Genomic DNA, 24,361 nt, shown 5'->3' with positions numbered 1-24,361 from the left:
AGGCTTGCACAGATTGGGATCTCCGGTTCTGTTCTTGCTTGGTTTACTTCTTTTCTTTCAGATCGCATCCAGACTCTCGCCATGCCCCCTTTCTCTCTGCCCCCTGTGTCCTTACCTGTGGTGTCCCTCAGGGATCCTCTCTTTCCCCGATTTTGTTCAACATTTATATCTGGGCACTGGTCTGCCTTATTCGCTCCTGTGGACTTAACTGTTATTCCTACGCTGATGACACCCAAATCCTGATCCGGCTTGATCAGGATCAATCCGTGGTCTCAGCTTGCCTTCGTGATTGCCTTAAAGCAGTCGGTGTCTGGATGGACCAAAACTGGCTTAAGCTCAATGACGATAAAACAGAAGTGATGCTGGTAGGCTGTCCTCCTAACCCTTCACTATGGACCACCGCCTTTTGGCCCTCATCGTTGGGTCCATTACCCTGCCCTGTTAACAAGGTAAAGAATTTGGGGGTTATTCTCTCTGCCTCCCTCTCCATGTCAAACCAGGTTTCGGCTGTCTGTCAGTCCGCCCATCATCAGATCAGGGTTTTCAAGAAGGTCCTACCTATGATCCCGGAAGCCATGCACCCCCAGCTGGTGGCGGCATTGGTTCTCTCACGGCTGGACTATTGTAATTCCTTGTACTTATCCCAACCGACTGGCCTGCTCCAACGGCTCCAACGTATGCAAAATCTGGCAGCCAAATTGGCCACTGGCTCCCACTATGGTGCCCATATTTCACTGGTGCTTCGCCGATTCCATTGGCTCCCTGTGGTACAGCGAGTCAAGTTTAAGTCATTATGTATTGTCCACCGGGCAATTCATGGCTTAGGAGCGGAGTTCCTTCAATCTAAATTTTCCCGATATGTTCCGGAACGTAACTTCTGCTCCTCTACAACCAACCTACTTACGGTCCCCAGGTTTAACTGGGAAAGACTTGGCGGCAGAGCCTTTTCTATTGCCGCGGCCAAGCTTTGGAACACTCTTCCATTACCACTTAAATCTTTTGCTAATCATCTGGCTTTTAGGAAAGCCTTGAAGACCACTTTGTTCTAGCTTTCTGCCCCTATTGTTTTTCCCTAGCTTGCAGCTTCCTTACCAGCGCCATTATGCCTTTGGGTGACCGTGCGCTTTATAAGTGTATGTAACATAACCTAACATAACATCATGGAAAACACCCCTTTTTAAATGTTGCCCTTCTTGTAATAGGAAGTTTCCCTGGAAAGACTTGTACCGGGTGTGCATCCTTTGTCTCCCCAGGGGCCAGGGCGATGGACCGTGCAAGTCTTGCAAACTGTTCTGGCCAAAAACCCTAAAAGACTGCAAAACCAAACTCTGGGCCCACCACGCCAATCAGGCTGAGGCCGCCGTGGGTGTTGAGGGAGCCACCAGCGATGGCAGCATCGATGTTGAGTGACGCAGAGGGCGATTGGGATACATTGCATTCCCGTGTGTGAGCACCTGACCCCAACAGGCAGGCCGGCGGTTCTGTTACAGGGACGACACCCGGCGGCTCAGGCACTACCAAGTTACATCACATCAAGCACACACCCCACGGCCGAAAGTCGACCATGTCGTTTACCGATAAACCACACGCGCAGTCGAAGGGGAGGTCCGAGCTTTCCCTGTCCTCTGGGCCATCGCGTTCACCACACGAGATGCCCCCGAAACAGATGGTAAAGTCTGTTTCTGACGACTGGACGTCAAGACGCGGAGGCGGCTTTGAGAAAAAGCACTATAGCCAAAAAATGAGCTAGTTGATTAAAAAGCACGTTCCAGAGACCCTATTAAAGGCCTGAATGTCAAAAAACCATGAGTATTCAACACCCCAAGTTAAAGAAGTTCAAGCTACTAAATGCAGTGATTACACTTCCCCAGAGGGCACCCTTTCACGGGCTACGCACCATAAGAAAATCCCTGTCCCAGAGCCCACACCCCCTCCTACTCCCTCTGTATTGCCTAGCTCCTCACAATGGACCACAGAACAACTCGATAGTTATGAGGAGAATGTCCTGTTTTATACATTTCTTTGACATTTCTTTGATGACCACCCCAAAGTCCTACATAATCTTCCACAGAGCAGGGCGGCAGCCACTGAGCCCACTCCCAACACCACACAGGCTACCACCTTGTCACATCAGGACCTAGGGCAAGACACTTATTACCAAGACCCTGGCACATACACAGACCCTGAGGACGAAAGACACAGTGGACTTGTACCAATATTATAAGGACTTGTACGTCGTTCAGTCCCCAGATCACACCGACCTACCAGTGGCAGAATCCCCGCTATACAACCAGTTGCAATATAATCTGCTCCTAAAGGCAGCAGAGCATTTCAAAATACACACAAGAAGCCCAAGTGGACAAGGACTTCGTTGAGGACATCCTTGGGGATGAAAAAAATCAGCAACTCAATGTATCCCCCTGTTACAATCGGTAGAGAGCCACATCCAACCCTCTCTGCTTACACCTAATTTGACACGGGCAGTCAATCCGCACATCGAGAAGATGTTCAGACCAGACCCGCCCCCTCACACACCTTATACATTAGAAGGCAGCTATAGCACAACTCTTTAGTAGGTACTACTACAAAAAAGAAGGCAGGAAATCCTCTGGCCTCTGCCAAAGCACCCCCTGACAAAGAGAGTAAGAAAATCTACACCCTGGGCAGGAAGGTAGCTTCCTCGGCAGCCTACCAAAAAAGGATGGCTAATAACACGATGCTATTAGCCAGTTATAATTGCCACAAGTGGGATGAACTTGCTCAACAGATGGACTCAGTCCCAGAGCCCCTGGAACTCTTGCCGTTTTAGGGGGCAAATCTCCCAACGGGCCTCTAATTACAATTAAGGTGGCCAAGGGGTTCATCACAGGGGCAGTCCTCACAGCAGAGTTTTCAAAGAGGCCAAAGAACGTCTAGAAGTGTGGGCAGATCCTCCTCCTAAAGAGGGGGCTCAACTCCTCCTAAGCAATGACCACCCTCTACAGGTTCCCGCCCATGCCACCTCATGGAGGTCATATTTCACACTTTAACCACGCATGGGAGGGGATCACTTCGGACAAGTGGGTTCTTTCCACCGTAGCGGGGGGATATTGCATAGAGCTGATCTAAACACCAGCCAACCACCCGCCAAGACAAAGGCAGTATTCAGTGTTAAGTATTTCAATCAGGCGATACACCCTGATCTCAGCCTAGTATGCAGCACACAACTGAAACGCTTATTTTATTATATACATATAGGTTCAATATTTGAGAGATACGCCACTCATATCACACCCCTTTTCAAATACCCCGGGTCACGATGGACCAGGAATCAGGCTGGTTGGTAAAGGTAATATTTATTTATTTAAAATTCAAATCAAACATACTTTTTAATAGGAAGCAGCAATCACCAATGTGGTGACAATAACAAATAAGAAGGTATGTAATGCACTTAAATTCACGCTTTTGCAACACAAAATAGAAAACGCCACCGAAATAGGAGCACTTTGAATTTTTAGAAAGATAGCACTTAAGTTAGGATTTCCCCATGCAATATTCCTAAACCCACAAATAAGCAATTCGAAAGAGATATAAGGAAGCAGCAGGTTATCAGGAATACAAAGTAAGAAACAAAATTTGAATCCACCCTTCCCTCCTCAAACAAGAGAGAAAAGCGGATTTGAACCTTTGCAATGTTAAATTGACACTCGAAAATGGCTGAATAAAACACTGAAAGTGTGCAAAAATCCCTAAATCAGTACACATTTCTATGGGAGCAACATTGGAAAGATACTAGCAGTCATAAGCAATAGTAGGCAAAAGTAAACATTTTGAATAGAAGGTTAAAAATAATTTAGAATAAAAATGACACGTGTAAAACTTTGCAAAAATGTTGATTCCCGCCTAAAATTAACCAAAGGGTTTTTGGGTTGGGGTGTAGCTATAGGTCTTAGGTATAATGAAGAATTGAAATGAGGTCTCTTGCTATTAAACTGAGGGAGATCTACAATGTAGAATAAGAGGCGTTTTTAGAAAAAATCGCATAGTGAAAACAGAAAAGAAACTCAGTTTGAACAAGAATAGTTTTACTCTAAGTTTTACTTTATACTAGAGCATTCCGGCTAGAATACAGAAAGAAGGGAGAAAGTAAGCTCAAGAGTTGATTCATGACTTCATCCCCAGATACCCAGCGCCCGTCCTGGCGGAACCAATCGGATCACTCGAAATAGGATTGATAGTTTAGGATTTACACAAGATAAAAATTACTAAAGAAATGGCACTTAGCAAGATAAATCAAGGACAGGATTGCAATAAGGATTCTGACAATGTTACAAGTTATTAAGATAAGGATAGGATGGTTTAGAGATTGGGATAAGGCAAGGTATGCTATGGTTTTCTATGATTCCTATTAATACTTACAGTCCACTTTAATTTAGGATTTTGGACCGTCAAGTGTTCTGGTCACCACACGGATCTGGTCTAACATAGGACAGCTGGGCAGATCTGGTGGGACAGGATCAGCTGGGCCATTCTGGTCACCGGACTGGCACTTCTGGTTACTGGATACTAGCGATTAGCGGGATGGCGAGTTTGCAGCAGGCGTGCATCTACTAGCAGCAAGCAGCATTTGGTTGGCGTGACGGCGGCGGGGCAGGCTGGGAGCTGTGGGGCTCTTTCCGGCTAATGGGTTCCTATTCTTTCAGTGGCTTTACTCTGCAAGCCACCTGGAGGAATAGGTGGACACTGCGCAGGGCCCGCAGCCCGAGGAGGGACTGGCCGACTGCCAGCGGGATAAAAACGATGCAACCTTCCAGTCGTCCACAATAACAACACGGCTCACAGCATCTGACCAGCAGAGCTACACGGAAGGTAGTTGGGATGGCGGTTTCTCTGATCCCATCCCGTTCCTGATCTTATCAAGACAGGCCAAAAACCACGGTCCTGAAGAAGATGAGAAATAATAATCATCGAAACCGGTCGACCTCTTTTTAAAACCAAGGATATCCCAGGAAATCAATCGGGATACCCCTCTGAAGAAAAGATCAAAAAATATATTGTGTTATGGACGAAGTTTCTCCCTAAGAAAAACCGTTATATCACAGACTCCTGTATTAACAAGCCTGCTATTTTCCCAGCCTGGAGCAAAGATGAATGACTGCTGGCAATTGGCGCTTTCCATGTGCGAGAAGTTTGAGGTGTCACCCTTTCTCAAGGCTACCAATTGGCAGAGCAAGTTTTTTTTATAGCTTGCCAACTTACCTAAGAGTTTAGCCTTCATTCTCTCATTTTAAATCTTAACTTGAACAAAACCTGTGGAATCAAAACAGTTTATAGGTGTACTTTTACCAGCAACAAATCCTTTTACATTGCTAAGTAAGCAGGCCTTCACACAACAATCTACTTTTAAATAGGCGATTTTCTCTCTTCAGTCAGAAAAAGCACATTTTACTATTTCTTTAAATTCGGTTTTCATCTCCCGCAAATGCAAACTTTATGCAGCTATAGTTCTTTTCTCGAGTACTGGAGTTGCTTTGCAGCGTGGATACATTTAAACGGGCATCTAGAGTCTTTCTCTGAACAGCTGATTTTTAGATACTTTTGCAAAGAAAATAGACGGGTTTCCCGTGTAAAATGAAAACAAAGCCCCTGGTTGATTTTTCAAAGATAATTTTGACAGGAGGTGTCATTCAAGAACTTAGCCCAGTTCTGCTGAGACAAAATGGATGATCCTGGGCATTGCAGGACCTTTTTAATCACAGTGGTTCATAAGGACTGGATAAGTTTAGCGCCAAGCAGCACTTTTAAAGGTTGAAAAAGGTGTCATTTTAAAGAGGCATTTTGGGTTTTCAGCAAAGTAATGCTGCCTCTTTCACTTCACTCCATGTTAAGTGTTGCAGAGCACACTGATATTCCTGCAGTGAGAATATATAATGGTTGTGTTGAGCTATCCCTTGATAGTGCGCCGAAAAATAATGGAATGGCAAGTAGTGATGATTAATCAATTCCTGTTTATTTTTGTGATGTTGGAGCCTTTGTGGATGACACGTGTTTCGGCAGAGCTGCCTTTATCGAATCCAGGCTATATAGATAGCTCATAAGTCACTGCATAATGCATAAAGGTGCTGAAGTTCACAGGGATGAATCCCACCTGATACAAAGAAGTCCTCCGTATGTACGAGTGTCCTCTGTTCCACCCCACCTGAAATGTGTGTGGCAGGGTAGTGCAGTCATTTTCTGGTTGTTGCAAAAATGCAGTTTTGAGATCCTGGCGCGCACAGGAATTAGCACAACCATTTTGCTGTTTCTTACACCATTGCAGCAAGGGATGTGGTAAGGTACATCTGAGTGGGTCAATATATCCCACAACAGGAAGAACGTATCCTGTTGGAAGAGGTGAAGGCACGGCTTCTTAAGGACGTCATAGAAATCGTCCAGGCAAACCAGGTAAATGGGGGTGTTTATTCAATGTACTTCCTTGTGCCGAAAAAAGACTTAGCAATGCGCAATCTCCTGTTCCAATTGGGATTCTCAATAAACAAGAAGAAATAGTCTTGTTCCAAGCAAGACCAAACAGTTCTTAGGGGCCGTCATAAAAACAGAAGAGGGTCTAGTCTTTCGGTCAAACGAAAAAGTGCATAACATACTGCTGCAAATACCTTAGTATCTAGCCGTTCGCCAAATAACCGCACCCAAAGTAATGTGTTTGCTTTGGATGATGGCATCATGCACTTTTACCTGGTGCCACATGCATGGCTGCGCATGCGTCCAATGCAAGAGTGGTTAGCAAAACAGTGGTATTAGGCAAGCAGTCAGTGAGACGATCTAGTGGTGGTTTCACTAACCCTAGTTCAAGCGCTGTGCTGGTGTACATAGGAAAACCAGTTAAAAGGCAAACCTTTTCACAACCTTACATTGCAAGCAGTTGTCACAACAGGCGCATCTCACCGGGTTGGGGGGGGGGGGGAGGGCATTACCTTCACCACACAGTGCATGGCCTATGGACACAGATCACAGCCCAAAATCACATAAACCTTTTGGAACTGCTAGCAGTGCTCAAAACACTGCAAGCTTTTTAAGTGCACCTGGCAGGTCAGACAGTACAAGTCCTCACGGACAGCACAACTGCCAAGTTTTATATAAACGGGGGTCATGCACTCCAAGTCTGTCCAGGCTAGCACAAAACATTTGGTGTGTGCGCTCAAGCGGGGCATGTTTCTAACATTGCAACATGTTCCAGGGGAACTAAATTCTCTGGCAGACTCATTAAGCAGAGATCCTCTAGCCGAAGAGCACGAGTGGCAAATGGATAGAAATATCCTAAACGGTATCTTCTCCCTATGGGGTTACCCCCACCCCCCGACTTGTTCGCCACTAGCCAAAACACCCAATGCCCAGATTTAGCATCCAGGTTTCCCCAACACAGGTCCATGGGGAACGCCCTGTGGATGAGCTGGTCAGGGAAATTTTCTTACGCTTTTCCACCCGACTCCGCTACTGAGCAGGTTGGTGAACAAGATGCACCAGGAACAAGTGGCGCTAATTGTAGTTGCTCCTATGTGGGCGAGACAACCTTGGTTTCCGCATTTGCCCCAACTGGCGATGTGTGATCCAATCAAACCTGCGTTCCCCAACAACATGCTCACAGCGCACGGGGGGACAACGTGCCACCCACAGCCTCAGTCTGTGAACTTGGCAGCTTGGCTCCTGAAGTCATAGAATTTGGATATTTAAAACTAGCTCAAAGGTGTATGGACATCATCAAGGAGGTACGCAAACCAAACAACAGACACTGTTATTTTAACAAATAGAAAATATTTGTAATATGGTGCCAGTCAAAGAGGATAAACACAATAGAATGCACTCCATTGCACATTTTCCACTACATGCTCCACTTACTAGACTATGGGCTAATATTTAACTCCATCAAGGTTCACCTGGTGGCTCTATCTGCGTACACCGCTTCTGAACGTGGTGTACTGGTGTCCCGTCATTAAAGCATTCATGGGACTAAATGTGGTACTTGCAAAGCTCATGGGGACCCCCCCCCCCCCACCGTTTGAGCCTATGCATTAATCCAGCCTTAAACACCTTACATACAAGACTACTTTTCTGGTGGCAATCGGCTAGAATAGTCAGTGAACTACAAGCTTTGTCACTACAAAACCCTTTCTTTGTCATCCACAAAGAAAAGTGGGTACTATGAGCACACCATAGGTGTTCACCTAAGTTCATATCTAAGTTCCATGTCAACCATTCCATTAAAATGCCAGCTTTCTTTCAAAACCCTTCAAGCTCAGCTGAGAAAAAAACACCATACACTAGATGTCATGAGGACGGCCCTTTACTATGTAAACAAGACAAAACTGCTACGAAAAAACAGGCCAACTGTTTCCATAACACCTGGCAGGGAAGGTGATCGCGTTTCAAAAAGCACCATCTGCAAATGGATAGTGAAATGCATACAGCTGTGCTACTCAAATAAAACTCTGCCTTTCACACCAAGAGCTCACTCTAACAGGGGTACAGGAGCTACCTTGGTCTTTATTGCAAATGTCCCGCTGGATGCCATTTGCAAAGCAGGTACTAGGAGCTCTATTCATACCTTTACTCAGCACTACTGCATTGACACACATTCTGAAGTGGATTCACAGGTGGGTGCTAAAACATCTTTTTGCCGCTGTACCTTCTTACAATCCACCTTCTCCAGACACTGCTCGCTAATCTATGCATAGCATGTGATCTAAGCAGATTCTACAAGCCTCAGAAGGGATACATTAATGACCTTAATCGTATTTCTGATGCTTGTATCTGCTTTGAGTCAAATGCGCCCACCCTTCCTCCACTGTGGAGTAGAAGGCGCATAGATGTTTGTCTGGCTTTATCGGCTTCATCTGCTTTATTACATCTGAATTCAGGCTGCACTTCATGCTATCATGTCAAACAAGAAAATCTGAGGGAATTTGACGCGTGAAGGACCATGGGTACAGTAGACATCACACTAGGGATAGTTTTATTGGCACGCCCTGTCGACGTCCTTTTTTGAGTTTCGAAAACAAAAAATGTAATACTCCGCAGCCCCAACATCGGCCTATGCATAGCATGTGAATCTAAGGAGCTACAAGCATCATAAATATGGTTACGGTGATATGTTTCTGAGGCTTGTGAAATCTGCTTATATCACATGCTGTGCATAGTTTACTCAAGATACTTTCTGGTAAGAAAGAAGACCGGGGCTGGAGGTCCATTCTCGACCTACGACGACTCAACACGTTCATCAAGTCCCAGAAATTCAGGATGGTCACGTTGCAGCATGTGCTTGGCCAACTGTCGTCGTCGGATCTGGATGACGCATACTTCCACATCCCCATTCACGTAAAACATTGCAAGTTCCTGCACTTCGTCATACAGGGGAAGCACTACCAGTTCAAGACTCTCCCCTTCGTACTGAAGTCGGCTCCCAGAGTCTTTACAAAGTGCCTGGCTCCAGTGGCGGCCCTTCTGCAACTACAGGGAATTCATGTGTACCCATACCTAGACAGCTGGCTCATCTGGGCCAAGTAGAGGGACATCGCCGTTGATCACACGGATAAGACCGTCCGGCTGCTGACAGATCTGGGGTGCTCTGTGAACTATTCAAAATCCTGCTTGACTCCATTGCAGAACACACTGTTCCTGGGGTCCAGGCGCAACACTGGGTCCTGCCTGGAGGCTCTGTCGGAGGATGCGACTGCTAAAGGAATTCCTGGACTCCCGTGGGATCCAGGTGTCTGGAAGCTTAAAAGACAGCGTGCTTGACGAGGCGTTCCGTCGAGTGATAAGGTGTGTGCTCCAACATTGCTGGGGGCACAGATTTCCAAAGCCCTCCATACCGGGAGACTGGCACAACGGACACTTCCCTGGAAGGGTGGGAAGCACACACTGGACGTCTTCACGCCAGGGGACTGTGGCTGCCGAAGGAGAAGGCGCTACACATCAAAGTCCTGGAACTACGGGCTGTGTTTTGGGCCCTCAAGTCATTTCTTCCATCCCTCGAGGGCAAAGTGGTGAGGGTCTTCAGGGACAATACCACTACAATGTTTTACACCCGGGAGCAAGGGGGCACCAGCTCCCCGGCGCTCTCCAGAGAGGCGCAGGAGTTGTGGTACTGGGCCGTTGCCCAGGGGATGTTCCTCATTCCTTTCCACCTGGCGTGAGTCAAAAACACAGTCGCTGGTTCCCTCAGCAGGAAGCTGCACTCTTGCCATTAGTGGGAGCTTCGACAGGATCAAGTGGACAAACCTCTTCCTCAAATGGGGCAGTCCCCAGATCAATCTGTTTGCGACATCGACGAACACCAAGTGCCGGAGGTTCACCAGCAGGTTTCCACAGCCGGGCAGCATGGGGGACGCATTCGCCTTGCCATGTAAAGGCCTGTTCCTGTATGCGTTCCCTCCGTTGCCACTGCTACTACGATTCATCAGTCAACTGAGACGGTGCCAGTGCAAGATGATCCTTGTCACGCCGGCGTAGCCAAGGCAAATCTGGTACTCGGACCTTCTCAGCATGTCAGCGTCCCCTCCAGTCAAGCCTACACTGGTTGCGGATCTTCTCACCAGGAAAGAGGCGCAATTTGCACCACGACCCAGGATCGCTGAACCAGAGGGCATTGCTCCTGCAGCATTAGAGTTTGGTGGTTACGTGCTGCCTGCAGACTGCCAAGGCCAGGGCGTTGTAGACGCTCAAGTGCTACGGATACAAATGAAAGCATTTCGCAACTTGGGGCCGGTCGCAGAAGATTAACCCTCTGAGGGTCACGGCCCCCCTGGTCCTTTCATACTTGTTGTCGTTGGCTAAGTCGGTGCTGGCACGCTCCCCCATCAAGGTGCATCTGGCAGCTATCTCGCACTACACCAGGTCTCTAGGACGGTCTTCTCTTTGGTTGAACCATCTAGTGAAGGAGTTTAGCAAAGGACTGTTCCGTTCGTTCCTGCCGGTGAAGGCGCCTGCCCCGGCGTGGGAACTCAACGTGGTGCTGACTAGGCTCATGGGGGGCCCCATTAGAGCCAATGTATCAAGCCCCTCTCAAGTTTCTGTCTTAGAAGACAGCTTTCCTCGTGGCCTTCACCTCTGCCACAAGAGTAGGTGAGATCCAGGCCCTGTCCTGCACAAGTGGCCTTATTTGACTTTCCACGAGACAAGGGTGCTGCTGCAAACGCACCCCTCCTTCATGCCCAAGGTTCCGTCGGAATTTCATCTCAACAAGCCTTTGGTGTTACATGTGTTTTTTCCAACGCCTTAGTCGCCGGCTGAAAGGACTTTGTGCATGCTGGATGTGGCCCGAGCGCTGAAGTTTTATGTGGCCGGCACGAAGAGTTTCCGGAAGACTTCTCCATCTGCATTACTCCTTGTCACCGGTTGGCAAACCGACCAGTGCCTGCCCGTCCGAGAGCCCAATCTATCAGAGCGATCGCTGCTATGACGGCATTCCTGTCTGGTGTGTCCCTGCTGGACATCTGCAGGGCTGCTACATGGAGGTCTACGCACACCTTCACGAAATTCTACTGCGTCAACGGGGATTCCAGGGAGGAGTCCAGAGTCGGCCATGCAGTGCTACGCAACCTGTTCCCTTGAAGGTGGACGTGGTAAAGAGGTAAGAGTAATTGCTTCTGCTGAGCCTTGCCACCTCCCGTGGTTGTGTATGTATATACTGCTATGTATTCTTTAGTCATGAGCATGTGAATCGATGCCAGACCCCATGCTGGAGAAGACGCAAGTTAACTGTTGTTCTCCAGCATGGGTCTGGCATGGATTCACATGCGAACCCTCCCTCCTGCGGCTCTTCTTGGTCATCTGAAGATGGCTGCCAGAGGAGGGGCTTCGGGAGAGGGCAGTCATTGGCTGGGGCAGTATGACCCAGAGCTCAGTGATTGGTTTATAGGAGAAATGCAGTTTATAAACGAAAGTGAAACTGTTTTCTTTTACTGAGGATTCCCGGCCTGACGGGTACTATTCATATGAATCCATGCCAGACCCATGCTGGAGGAGAACAGTTACAGGTAAGTGACTTGTTCCATATGGGGGTTTAAGGGAGGGGCTGCAGGGCTGCATATATTTGCGGCAAAAACGACCAAAAAAGAAAAATAATGTAATCAATTCCACCACAACCAAATTAACGCAACAAAATCACACCAATCCCTTTGTGGTACTTCAGTGGGTGATTGATTATTATGGCCACAACGTTTAAATTTAGGTGAGAACAGGGTAGGTGTACGTAGTGAGGTGAATTGTGGGCGCGTGGAGAGTTGGGCATAGACAGTCTATTAAATGAGGAGCTATTATGCGATTTCCCTTTTTTGCTTCCTTAATATTCACTAACTACTTGTATACCATCAGCATACTTGGGCTATGAACAAAAGGTGAGGCGTGTCTGTGAAGGTTTTCTTTGTGATGGGATTAGCATCTCTGTTATAAATGTGACCTTTTATTTTCACACACTAATAAGCTGCATAAACAAAGTCTTTGAATTTTAAAAGAACCGGCTTCCCCGTCTGGTTGGGCTCCTCAATGGAAAGGCATTTTAATCCAGTTTCCAGTCACCGCGAAATGCATGGTGTTTGCGACTACCTTGGTACTGAAAAGGAAAGATTCATTAATAAAATGCTGCTATGTTTCTATTAACGATAACCTAGCTAACAGGATTTAATTAGGCGTTATCAGGGGAGAGAGGATTTAAAAAGGTCTTGTTGGCGCAATACTCTAGTTGTCTCTAAGGCAGACTTCCCCAATGGCCTGTCCCTGTCCCGGAACCCACCCACCATCATCTTAAAGATTACATTTATTCTGATGGCATCCAACCCCATCAAATCCTTAACTTGGAAATGGGTGGAAAACCTTATGGCACAAACGTAACTCTACCTTATTTCCTCTTCTCCGGCGGCGTTCCTTCTGTTTTCCAAATGAATTGATCTCGAACACGAGAAACACTTGTACTCACTTCTTATTCAGCTGGCTTGGCAACAACCTGTGATCTCCTGGCAACATGGCTAGTTAATTCTAACTAATCTGGTCGAAGCCCCACAATACTTGGGCTTGCTTGGGCACCTCTAGTCCATCAGACAACCAATCAAAATCTCCATCTAGCTTTCAGACCCACCTGGCCTAGATCACGCCATTACCATAGATCACATAACCTTTTCACTCTCCCTGCTGACAAACCACACTCCTAATTTTCAGACAAAGATTAGGTGCCGTAGAACCTATTCAGTGTGAAAACCAATTGTGCAGTCTAGTTATGTCCTAACTATATGTTGTCCGCCATCACAGCATTTTCTTAACGCGGTCTCAATGGAACCCAACACGATATCCTTTTAGATGTAAAAGCACCTCATGTTAGAGACAATTTGCTCTGCTAAGTATGAGGGGTCCGAAATGTGAGGCCGGACAACTTTGTAAAGCGTTTTCATAAGATGCCATTTCATTAACTTAAAAGGGTTTGATAAACGCCTCTCTATCCCTACCATGAAGAGTATTTCTCTGCCTATCAAAATAAACTAAAGGAAACACTTAAAAAAGGAATCTGTCCCTCACATGAAGGGAATATATGGCAATTCAAATATAATACAAAGGTTAGATATGTTCAGCATAAACCTAACTGTTTCACATGTCCCCTTCCCCAAATTCAAAGCAGGAACTTGTTGTATCAACAGTTCAAAATCAGGAAAGTTCCCTTCTACAACAAAGTTCTGATAAGGCTCTTCTTACTCCAAAAGTCTCACTTCGACTTTCCAACAGTTCAAAAGAAATGACAATCTCTGCCTCTCCACTTGTAGCAAAGACACTTCGACAGTTCATCTTTAGCAACAGTAATGTTTTGTCAGGATGATTTCACAAGATAATGTAGTGGTCTTGCCACTTAATTTTGTTCAGTCTTGAACTAAACACTGCACTTCTACCTGATCCACTCACCTGCCAGGTCTGCCTCTAGAAAGTCCCTTGCCCTGGAATACTCGCCTTCCAGGACTAAAAGCTTTTAACACTATTACAAGCACTTCTGTGGTGAAGTTTACTTCAAACAACTTTTGACTTTCAACATCAGCAATTAATACTTCTTCTGGACAGACATGAAATACATCAATGCTATTTGTACCACATGCAATGCAGGTTATGCTCTTCTCCTAAACGCTTTCTATCGGTATGGCTGCTCTCGTGTCACATAAAAGTATTTTGGTTTTCAACAATATCAGTATCAACAACTTCAATATGGACTACTTCTGGGAAAACATGTAACACATTGCCATTCTGTTCCACCCTTGGGATTTGCATTAAATGGCAATTATGCTCCTCTCCTCCTGAGTACGTTTTTATCAGGATGGCAGTTCATCTGTCACACTTTTTTTTCACAGTCTTAAATCAACAAACTTCTGGTAATGGATTTTTATCACTCTTGCTCTTCTTTGGCTTAGACAATGTTTGTTTGGTCTTTATCAACTATGGCCTCTACTTCTCTTTGGCCATAGGGATTACAATTGGCTTGCTTCTTAATTGCCCTCTCTTGACTTTGCCAATGGTAGTTTTTGTTACCTTCCTTTTAATATTGCCCTCTTTACATTTTGGTAACTACTTCAATCTTTGAAAATACAATTATAGGCTTCTTGTTTGTCCCCATGGTTCTTATACCACTTTAGCCACTTTGTATCAGATTGGTATGCAATGTTATTCTTTGTCTGCCACTTTAGTTTCTTTGCATTATTTCAGTATTCAATAGTTTCATTAGTGGCCAGCAGGCGATTACGGAGCGTTCCGGGGTCACAATATACTAGTGAACTCACTGGGTGCTGCATACGAGACTTCTTTCTCCGCTGCCACTTCTGCTTCCCGTGGCCGGCACCAGTCTGGAGAGGAGCATTCCTCGCTCCACCAGCACTCTGGTGCTCACCCGCCACCGGAGTACAAATTACCTTGGGGAAAGCTTCTTACATTAACACTTCCCTCCGCGCAAACTCTGCATACAAGGCCACACTGGTGAAGGCTATCTGGGACAATGCTTCCCGCCACGCATCCTCTGCATACAGGTTTTTTAAGGGTAAAATCCTCACAAAACCGGCATCCGTTTCACAAACGGCGGCGGCTCCGGCTTGTCTGCTTCCCTTCAACGTCTGCTGGCACTACATCCTGGAGTCTCAACTAGAACGCCACCTTCTGCTTCTCCTAATGGCCTGCACATGAGGGGGGGCCCTTAATACTCACCAGACCCTCAGGTGTGGTTCATTAGACTGCACCTTGCAGTGCAATGCCTCCAAATCCCTCTGCCTCGCCCCCAGTACTTTGGGCATTGTGGGACTTGAAGTCCCCAATGTTCAACTTACCTTTTTCTTGATGAACAATGTTTTATATAAACGTACTTCCCTTCCATTGACTACCTTTTCAGAAAGAAATTTAAAAGGAGTCGATTGTTTTGGTTTCAAAGGAGCTTTAGCTTTATCAGAACTTAAGGCGGTAATATTCTGATGTCCATGTTTAGTGTTCTCTTGTTGACTATAATAGTTCTTAACATTATAGATGTGGGCAACTTTATGATGGGGATCCTTACGCCTGATATTTGATTAGGACAGTTTTCCCTACCTCGTGCCCCCATGATGAATAGCTTTGGAGCAAGAAATCTCACTTTGACAACAAGCCATTACTTATTCTGGCAACCCTGACATCTCTTCCCCAGAGGAAGACAAATACTGCGTCTCACCCAACAGAGTCCCTCTATTCCCTTGGGGCCCTTCTCCTCCCCAGTGATCCTCCCGGCTAATACAACCCCCAGGGTAAGAATCTGGTATCAGCTGCCTTTCCTTGGCCAGCTGGGAGGAGACTTAGGGTAGGGTCTTTGTGAGGGCTCAGCAAGATTCATCACATAAAACACACTGCTATTTATTAATGCTTTTTTCGCACTAGGTCAAATGCCTCAAAAAGAGCCCTTTCTGGACGACATGGTGTATTCCTCTGGCTTCAAGCAAACTATCGCGTTCACTTAGCTCCTCTGCAACAAAACGTGTATAGTATTCCTGAGCATTGAGAAGCCCTACTTTGACACAAAAAGAACTGCTCGAGCCTGCTCTGCTTTCTGTCAATGAGTCCTGTTGAGTGAATGTTTTTTTAATTACCGTGGCAAATTACTTTTGAGGATTTTTCTAAAGGTTCATATGAATTGAATGAAAAAAAAGGTGTTTTGGTTTTAACATGGCACAGAATACTTTATATGGAGCATTTATTGCAGCAGGAACATCTCTAACTTTATCTGCTATCCTGTGTGGTATTTGAGTTGCTTTTGAAACCAGATTGCAGAAACTAAGATATGACAGGAAGGGCAACATAAACTTTGAAAAATACTAGAAAAAACATTATTTCCTTGGTTTTTCACATGTTTATAATTTAGACCCCGAGATTAAAGGGATGGTCTAGTAAAATTTTATTTAAAAAATAGATAGGCAGCATAAAAAAATACTACCATTCTCCGTTTTAAAACTTCCTATGTAAAATTTTGAGCTATTCAAGCTCAAAATTCGCAAAAGCAAGCACATGGGCACATCCATTTTGTGAAATGGAGGCCCTCCTGTGCTGGCTTTTGCTTTTGCGGCACTAATGAAGGAAAGGCCAGCCAGCTGTAGTAAACAAAAGCTACCGCTCTGGTCTCCGGTCCCTGTCCTCCGCCTACAGCACTAATGAAGGGAAAGCCACCCAGTGGTAGCTTTTGTTTTTTTTTCAGTATTTTTTTTTTATATTGCCCATCTATTTTTTAAATAAACATTTTTACTAGACCATCCCTTTAAGTGATTTGCCCGTCTCCAGAGGGCTCAGGTTTTCCTTGTAGACTAGTAAATTTCATTCAGTCCTGGTTTTGTTTGTTCATTGTATTCTGGAACTCTTACTTTTGTTTTCCCAATGTAAATTCAGGACTATATGTCGAAGAAAAAAAGCAGGTCCAGGCAACCACCTCTCCTATGGAATAGAGAAACATCAGTGGTCTGCAAAATCGCACAATTTGTTTTCGTGGTCATACGATTGGAATCAAAGTTCCAAAATCAGAAACATAGCCACTAGACCATCACCTACACTATAGCATCATGATAATTGCACCACCGCCTCTGTATTTTACAGGGTCTTTTAATATTTGTGCAGGGCATTTAAAACGAGAGGACCGTTGATGCCTCTAAAGTGTTATGGATATTGAAGTTGGGGATGATCCCAAAAGTGGTACAGCTCTGGTGAGGGTCCTGTATATGTACAAACAAAAAATATCCAAAGACTGTATAGAATAAATTCAATTCTGAATAATTTTCATTTACATACTTGTTCATATATTGGTATCCGAAAGATATCCCTATTTATTTACCTTTAAAGAACCCGAACATAAGCCAAAGAAGTGAAAAAGGCAAAAAGTTTGTCTTACAAATAATTCCTATATTTTATTTGAATAGGAAAGCTCAACTTTCTTCATAATCAAAATAGTGTACGGTCAGAGAAAAAAGAGGCTTTCAACACAATAACTTAAAAGAAAAAAGAAAAAGAAACTTAAGTGTCAGGACTGAAAATCAAATAAGCAATCCTAATAAAAAATGTGTACATTAGCGAAGCACATTACTCAAATCACATATATTTTGATCTACTAGTGAAAATAGAGAAATACATGATATAAACTAAACAAAATCAATATTTAGACTGAATGATGAATAAATACACATTCACAATTAATCATACAATGGTATGAATTTACAGATCTGCCTATGTACAATTGCACCATTACTTGTGTCAAAAGAGATCTACAATGAAGGTACCTCATGAATCATAAAGCTCCATCTCTCTTAGACCTATATACGTTTCGGCAGGACACCTGTTGGACCGTTAATGTTAAAGAAACTCCTTCCTCGGTGCAGAAAATTAGATAATGATCCCTACGGGGAAGCAGACAAACAAAAACAAACAAATTACTAACATTTCCAAATGCACTTCTATATAGATTATGTTCGTTTAACAGGGTAATTAAATACTTTCTTTAATAAGCAAATGTGACTGCAAATTTAATCTGTCCAAAATAGAGCCTTACCCACAAAAATGCTGGGGGGATACTCTGGACAAAATTCCTGACAAGAAACCGGTGTCACTGATGAACAGCCGCGTAGCAGCACGATGTGCAGGTCAGGACCGGCCCTCATCTAAAACATTGATAAATTCGTAAATTAGTCCCTTTCTGAAATTGTCAGAGTCCTCATATTGCACAAAAAGAGTAAAGAAACATAGGAGAGGAGAGACCACCCAAAGGTGCCTACCTGGTAGTAAAAACTAATCATACATCCGTGATGTGATGAATTTGGGAATTGTGTATCGGCAAAGTGGCACTTTAAATGTCATTAAGCTTCCTTGTCTTGATTCAATCTAATTAAAATTAATAAATTTCATGTTACTTGTAATTGTTGCAATTTCATACGTGTTACAACACAGAAAATATTCAAGAAGGGGAAGAAAGACCTCTTACTTGTGTAGAGTTAATCATTTGTGCATGCTCAAATACCGATGTCAGCTCGCCACTAAATTGAGTGAGATAGGAGCCAGGGTTCATGTGAAAATCAGAAACCTATAAAAAACGGAAAAATTGAGGAAATTAATCAAGATCGAAGTTCTCTCTCTGAGATCATAGATGTGTGCAGATGGTAAATTCTGCATATTTGAAAACAAATAGATGAAACCGTAAAGTAACGTGTACCAAAACATTTTTGTAAAATGTTCTCTCATGGGACTGACAGTAATTGTCAGTTTTAGTCCTAAGTGCGACGCTATGATTTAGCGAACTCTGTCTGAAAAAACAAATACAAGAAATATGAAGGCAGTCTTGAAGTGTTATGGTGCAGAGGAACCTTCATGTTTGTTGTTTTGAGCATCTTGACTTGTCATTTCAAAAATGTGCTGCTTATTCTCGCTTCGGGGACATCTTTTTTTATTTTATTTTTAACCTAGTGACTTTGTTCAAATGGCTTACCCTACTTGATCAGAATGAACAATTGAAGATCATATTGTTAAATGCAAGCCACGCTTAAAACACATTTAGAATAAATGTCCTTTGCCTGTTAATATTTTGCCCAAGTAATCTTTAAATTGAGCCTGGCTACTCTACTATGTAAACGTATTCAATTGCTTCTGTTTTTAGGATCCGGGGCCTCCACCACCCTCTCCTCTGCTTGGTTTAAAACCATTGCAACTACTGGAAGTTAAAGCTCGGGGTCGATTTGGATGCGTCTGGAAAGCTCAGTTGTTAACTGAATATGTAGCTGTAAAGATATTTCCAATCCAGGTATGTTGTGCACAGTAATGCATTGTTAAATGTTCTTTGTAAAACGCTTTCAAAACTAGAGGCCAGTTCAAAAAGTATTTTCGCTTTACTGTGTGCTCTCTCTGTCCATCACTGATGTGCCAGAAACAAGAACATGTTAAGGTTTCTTTAGATCTGTGCTAGTGAACAGTCGTATCAAATGTATTTTATAAATGTAGTGGTGGTGTTTTTGTTTTTAAAATCTTGATTTCACATTGGGCCAGTCTCATTGAATATATGCAAAGTGAAGAAAAAGTGAAATGTGATTTAAATTCAAGTGTTCTCTGTGCACTACTTTGGTTTAATAGCCTACTATGACTTTCAAAGTGTGTAAAAAAGATGTACTGTGGTAGAAAAATGTTGCCACGTAATGTTCGCCCCTGAGGGGGCTGCACCTCATTGGATCTAAATGTGTGCGTGGTTGTCCCTCAGTGGCAGACCACAAGCTCTTCATGCTTAAAGTTCTGAGCAATTCCCACCCCCCTTGCATGCCCTTCCTTACACAAAGCTTTTTTTAACCTACAGCTATATAACATTAGAACACCCTAGTGGTGTTTCCACACACCCGCTTGACTAATCTGCGGGCTATAGATACTAGTATAGCCCGCAGATATAATATAGTCCGGAAACTTTAATTACGCCATAACTCTGCAGCAAAGTAGATTGTTGACGCCTCCCTAATGTGCCGTTTTCGCACCTGCACTGGCAACAGTTAACTTTGCCCGTTGCCATGAATGCGTGCCTAACGTGGTATCGTTAAAGCATTAAAATTAGGTCCTCCCTGAGAGAGTCTTGTTGAAAGATATAGTGCTAGGAAATTGCATTTTTGTTTCTTGCATACATAGAAATGCTTCACAATGTTAATACAAACCATCAAAACATCTTATGGCATGCTTTGCGTGCCCAGGCTCCAGTCCGAGGGCACGAGCTGTTAGAAGCACAAACGCTAGTTTGGGGTTTTAAAACTGCTACTTTTATTCTGATGCTGTGATGGGTTTTTCAGCTGTCAGAATGAGATGTGGGACTTCGGTAGGTCCACTGTTATCGTGGATAGTATAGACAATACGGAAATGTTTACTAGTAGTGTGATATATGCTCAAAAAGTACTGGCAAAGCCAACCATCCTGATTACAAACATCACACAGGGAAGCAACGACCAGAAAACAAAACTCCATTAAAAAAGGTAAATTTATCTTCTAAAACTTTTAACCCCAACAGGGAACATCTACTAAATGTTATTTAAACACTTGTTTATATACATAATTGTATAAATGCACGTTATATTTGCTTAAAAAAATCTTTTTTCCTGCATTCCTCTGCTTGATTAAAACAACAAATACAGACACATAAATTTACTTTTCCCATTTAAACACTCCACCCACTCCCCCAATGCTAATTACCTGCGTTATAAAAACAAGGAATAGTTACCCACACCTGCATTTACTTTACGTTAATTTCTACAGCATTTATTTTCTGATTTAATCAAATACTGAGTGTGTTCTAATAGCTTTAGCAACCTGCAGCTCAGGCCGAACCGGGCGTTAAGGTCCCTCATACCTCATTAAAGGCCCTTGCTTCGCTCAGGCCTCTAACTCAGTCTTCAGGGCGCATAACTCCCAGTATGGCCCTCGCTACAGGTCTATAAATCGATAATATTATAACTCTGTTTTAAAGGCATTTGCATCCTTTTCCTCACTAAATGATCTGACAAAAAACTACTCTTGAACAGTGCCTTTTTTACATTTGTAGAAATGTTCTAACACCCAGGAATATAAGAGGGGGCGTTTTATTTGGAAACTGGAAACTAGCCCAACTGATCTTGTCCGTCAATATTGTTGCTTGGCCAGTAACCTAAATAGAACAAGAGATTTATGAGCTAAAATTTTAAAAAATGATTCTTGTGATTGAAGCAATACAGAGTTGTATATTAAATATGCAGGTTATTCTGTATGTGCACTTATACAAGCTAACAAAAAGGATGCCGAGTGCCATTTTGTGGTGTGGCGTTTGTTTGGTATTTGAGGTCTTGGTTTAATAGAAGGCCACTAATGGCGATCAGTTTTAGGCGTGCCACAATTTGCACTGATCTCCTTTTATTTGTTCAGAACTGGGTTTTACACCCCTAGAAACATTAGCAAATGTCACAAAAAGCTTTTATGCCTTACAATCAGATTTGCAAGTTTAAGAGACACAAAAGTGTGGCATGAAACGAAAGGGAAAATATATTTTACCTCCTTTTGTACAATTGAATGAGTAATTTAACACTGGTCAGAAGGTCTCGTGCCCTTGCAACAAAGATAATAAATGAAAAATCGTATATTTGGTATTGCAATAGTAACTTATTTGATCTTAACAAAACATTGTTTCAAGAGCATCTTAATGTTTGTTGTGCATATTTGGCAGCCTTGCCTTATATTTGCGTTGTCCTTGATAGCAATACACATATGACATTCCAATTTAATTAACTGGACACTTTAAAGGTCTTTGATCTCAGATACAAGAAGGAAACGCTCAAACACCTTAATATTTAATGTATTGCATTACGTACTTTGAGATATAAATATTGTGTGGAAAGGGGTGCACAGGAGGCGGTACCAATAAAGGAAAATAATGTTGGTATATATTTACCATACCTCAATCTCCCCATAAAGGATGCAACACATCACTGGGACCAATTATAGACTTAAGACCACTAAAGACATTTTGCATGACAATATTACAGGAATTCATACCTCTGCTGATGCAAGGAGACAATATGACAACCATGGACCTTAAAGCTTCCTATTTTCACATTTCAATACACCAAAAGCCTAGTACTTATGTCTCAGAGGTCACTCATTAGTTCTACTTTCCTCAATTTGGAATAATATCAGAACCAGAGGGGAGCAATTGTTGGTGGCATCACCTGTATGCAGAAAAGCAGTATGTGTATTTATACCATAGGCACTGGATGACAAAGGTGAGCACAGCCACTCAATGCAACATGGGCACGGGCGATACAGTGACTCTATATCTGAAATTCACAATCAATGTTGAAAAATTAAGTCTAAACCCAACAGCGCAAGACATTTCTGGGAGAAGTGGTATGCTCCTAGGTCCTTCCTTGACGTTCCTTCATTAGAGAATTTAGGCCTTTGTGGAAACCTTCCCTTTGCCAGAAACACCTATCCGACAGTGAGGAATGTAATGAAAAAATACAGGGAATCGAGCATCTGCCTAGTACCAAAAGCAAGATTATACACCATACCAATGCAGGAATTGCGTATTACTCAATGGGCAAAGGGGCAGTGTGAAGATCAGTTGGTTGGAACACAAAAGCTCGTACAGTTGGTGAAATGCTCTCCTTAAGTGACGGTACCAATAGATGCACCCCTCTGGGGATTGGGAAGGGGCATATGTGCTTTGTATGACAGCACATGGAACCTGTGTAGACATATTGAGAGTCTGTATATCAGTTTAAAGATTCCAGACAGAAATCCGAGAGAAAACTGTTCTGATTAGGTCCGACATAGAAGTATATTAACAAACAAGAAGCGCACTGACAGAGTGCACAATTTCAAGCTGTGAGCTAATAGCCAGCCATAAAACTTCACTTACCACCTCAAGTCTATACATACAGATTGAACACTGTTTCTTGCCAAGAGTAAATTATCACTAGCCAGTGCTAAGTGCGCATTTTGCACCCTGCTGACGACACCCATCTCAAATAGCAGAATTAATCTGTCAATAGTGTTTCTGAAGGGGACCATCCACCTGTGGGCAAATCGCATGCCAGGCATCCAGACTTGCCCTGCAGATGCCCTTATGCCACAATTGATGGGAAGGCAAACCTATGGATAATTTCGGGCGCTGGGAGGATTCAATGATCCATGAATATAGCTGATTTGCTAGAGATTTAGGTTCATCATCAGGTCTGAGGAATCTTAGTTGTCTTAGTCATTTGTTTTATTATTGTTGTCAAAAAAACAATACCTGCACAATTTCAAAACATTAAGTTGGACAGAAATTGCCAGTTTTGTTCAACATAGGTAAGTGCACAAAGTCCGACGCGCGTTTCGACCTAAGTCTTTTTCAGGGCCAATGGAGTAGAGATAAGGCTCTGAATAGAGCTGATAGGTGGTCCTCCCGAGTCAGGTTGCCACTGGGGCTAGATAGCCAATTCTGGTGCCGTGTCAGCGCCTAGACAATTCGGTTACCCTGCGGAGCGTGAAAGCCCTTATGCCACAACTACACCAGGTACATAAGAGTATTTACTCAGAAAAGTACAGATATTTTTCATATTTTATTTGTGATCAAGCAGAGAGTGAAAACACAACTATCTTTGCATCCAAATATGCACAGTCCGTTGGCATTGAACAGATATTTTGTCTGCACTTTTCCACCAGCCCCATTGGCGCACAAAGTGGTGCAAAATATTCAAGTGTTAGGAAAGACTTCTCTACAGCTTCTTTTCCTCCATTTGTATGGACCCCCAAACCTTCTGCTTTTATTTTTGAATCTGACCTGTACTTTTTGCAGAGAAGCTGGAGGCTTCACTGCACTTACATTTGCTTATCGGTCATGGGGAAACTGACATGTCCTTCAGACTGTCAGTACTGGGAAACATTGTTTCCCTTTGTCTTGTTACATTGTTGCCACTTGTAACTTTATATCATTATTCAATGCATCTTACAAAGTACAATGGGGTCCACTTTTTGTTTTACCCTAAACTAACACTGAGGATTTTTGGTTACTTTAGGTGTGCCTGAGGGACAAGCTGGTGGCAGCAGTTTTTGCCATTTATTTTAGTGTCATTTTATTTAGCCTTAACGCGTTTAGCATGTTTGGCTACCTACTGTGGCTAGTGTCCAAACATGGCCGTGCCACTAGGGTTTTTGTTTGTCCCTTAGGCCATCTTGTCACTAAACCTTCTTCCTAACCTGTGAGGACAGGTAAATCTGTATATGGGTTTCCAGTTCCTGGGAATCTGAGGAGTTTCGTGGGCTACTGCGGGCCTTGTGTGTTTGCTGCCAGGAAGTGGGTTGGGACTGTCTGGTCCCAATCCACATGCTG

The 24,361-nt window shown here is 43.6% G+C and overlaps 1 protein-coding gene across 3 annotated transcripts in view; it reads left to right on the top strand.

Annotated features, from left to right (window-relative positions):
- The window catches only part of ACVR2A (activin A receptor type 2A), an 853,417-nt gene that overhangs the window by 382,613 nt on the left and 446,443 nt on the right, over positions 1-24,361 (top strand). For all 3 annotated transcript variants that reach the window (XM_069616514.1, XM_069616513.1, XM_069616515.1), the window contains one exon: positions 19,148-19,291. In XM_069616514.1, coding sequence (XP_069472615.1) covers positions 19,148-19,291 — 144 coding nt within the window. The remainder of the gene's footprint in view (positions 1-19,147; positions 19,292-24,361) is intronic.

This window comes from Ambystoma mexicanum, chromosome 9, assembly GCF_040938575.1.
Source record: "Ambystoma mexicanum isolate Mex_15411 chromosome 9, UKY_AmexF1_1, whole genome shotgun sequence".
Taxonomy (NCBI): domain Eukaryota; kingdom Metazoa; phylum Chordata; class Amphibia; order Caudata; family Ambystomatidae; genus Ambystoma; species Ambystoma mexicanum.
Note: the sequence above shows the minus strand (reverse complement) of the source record. Positions and strands in the feature narration are given on the sequence as shown.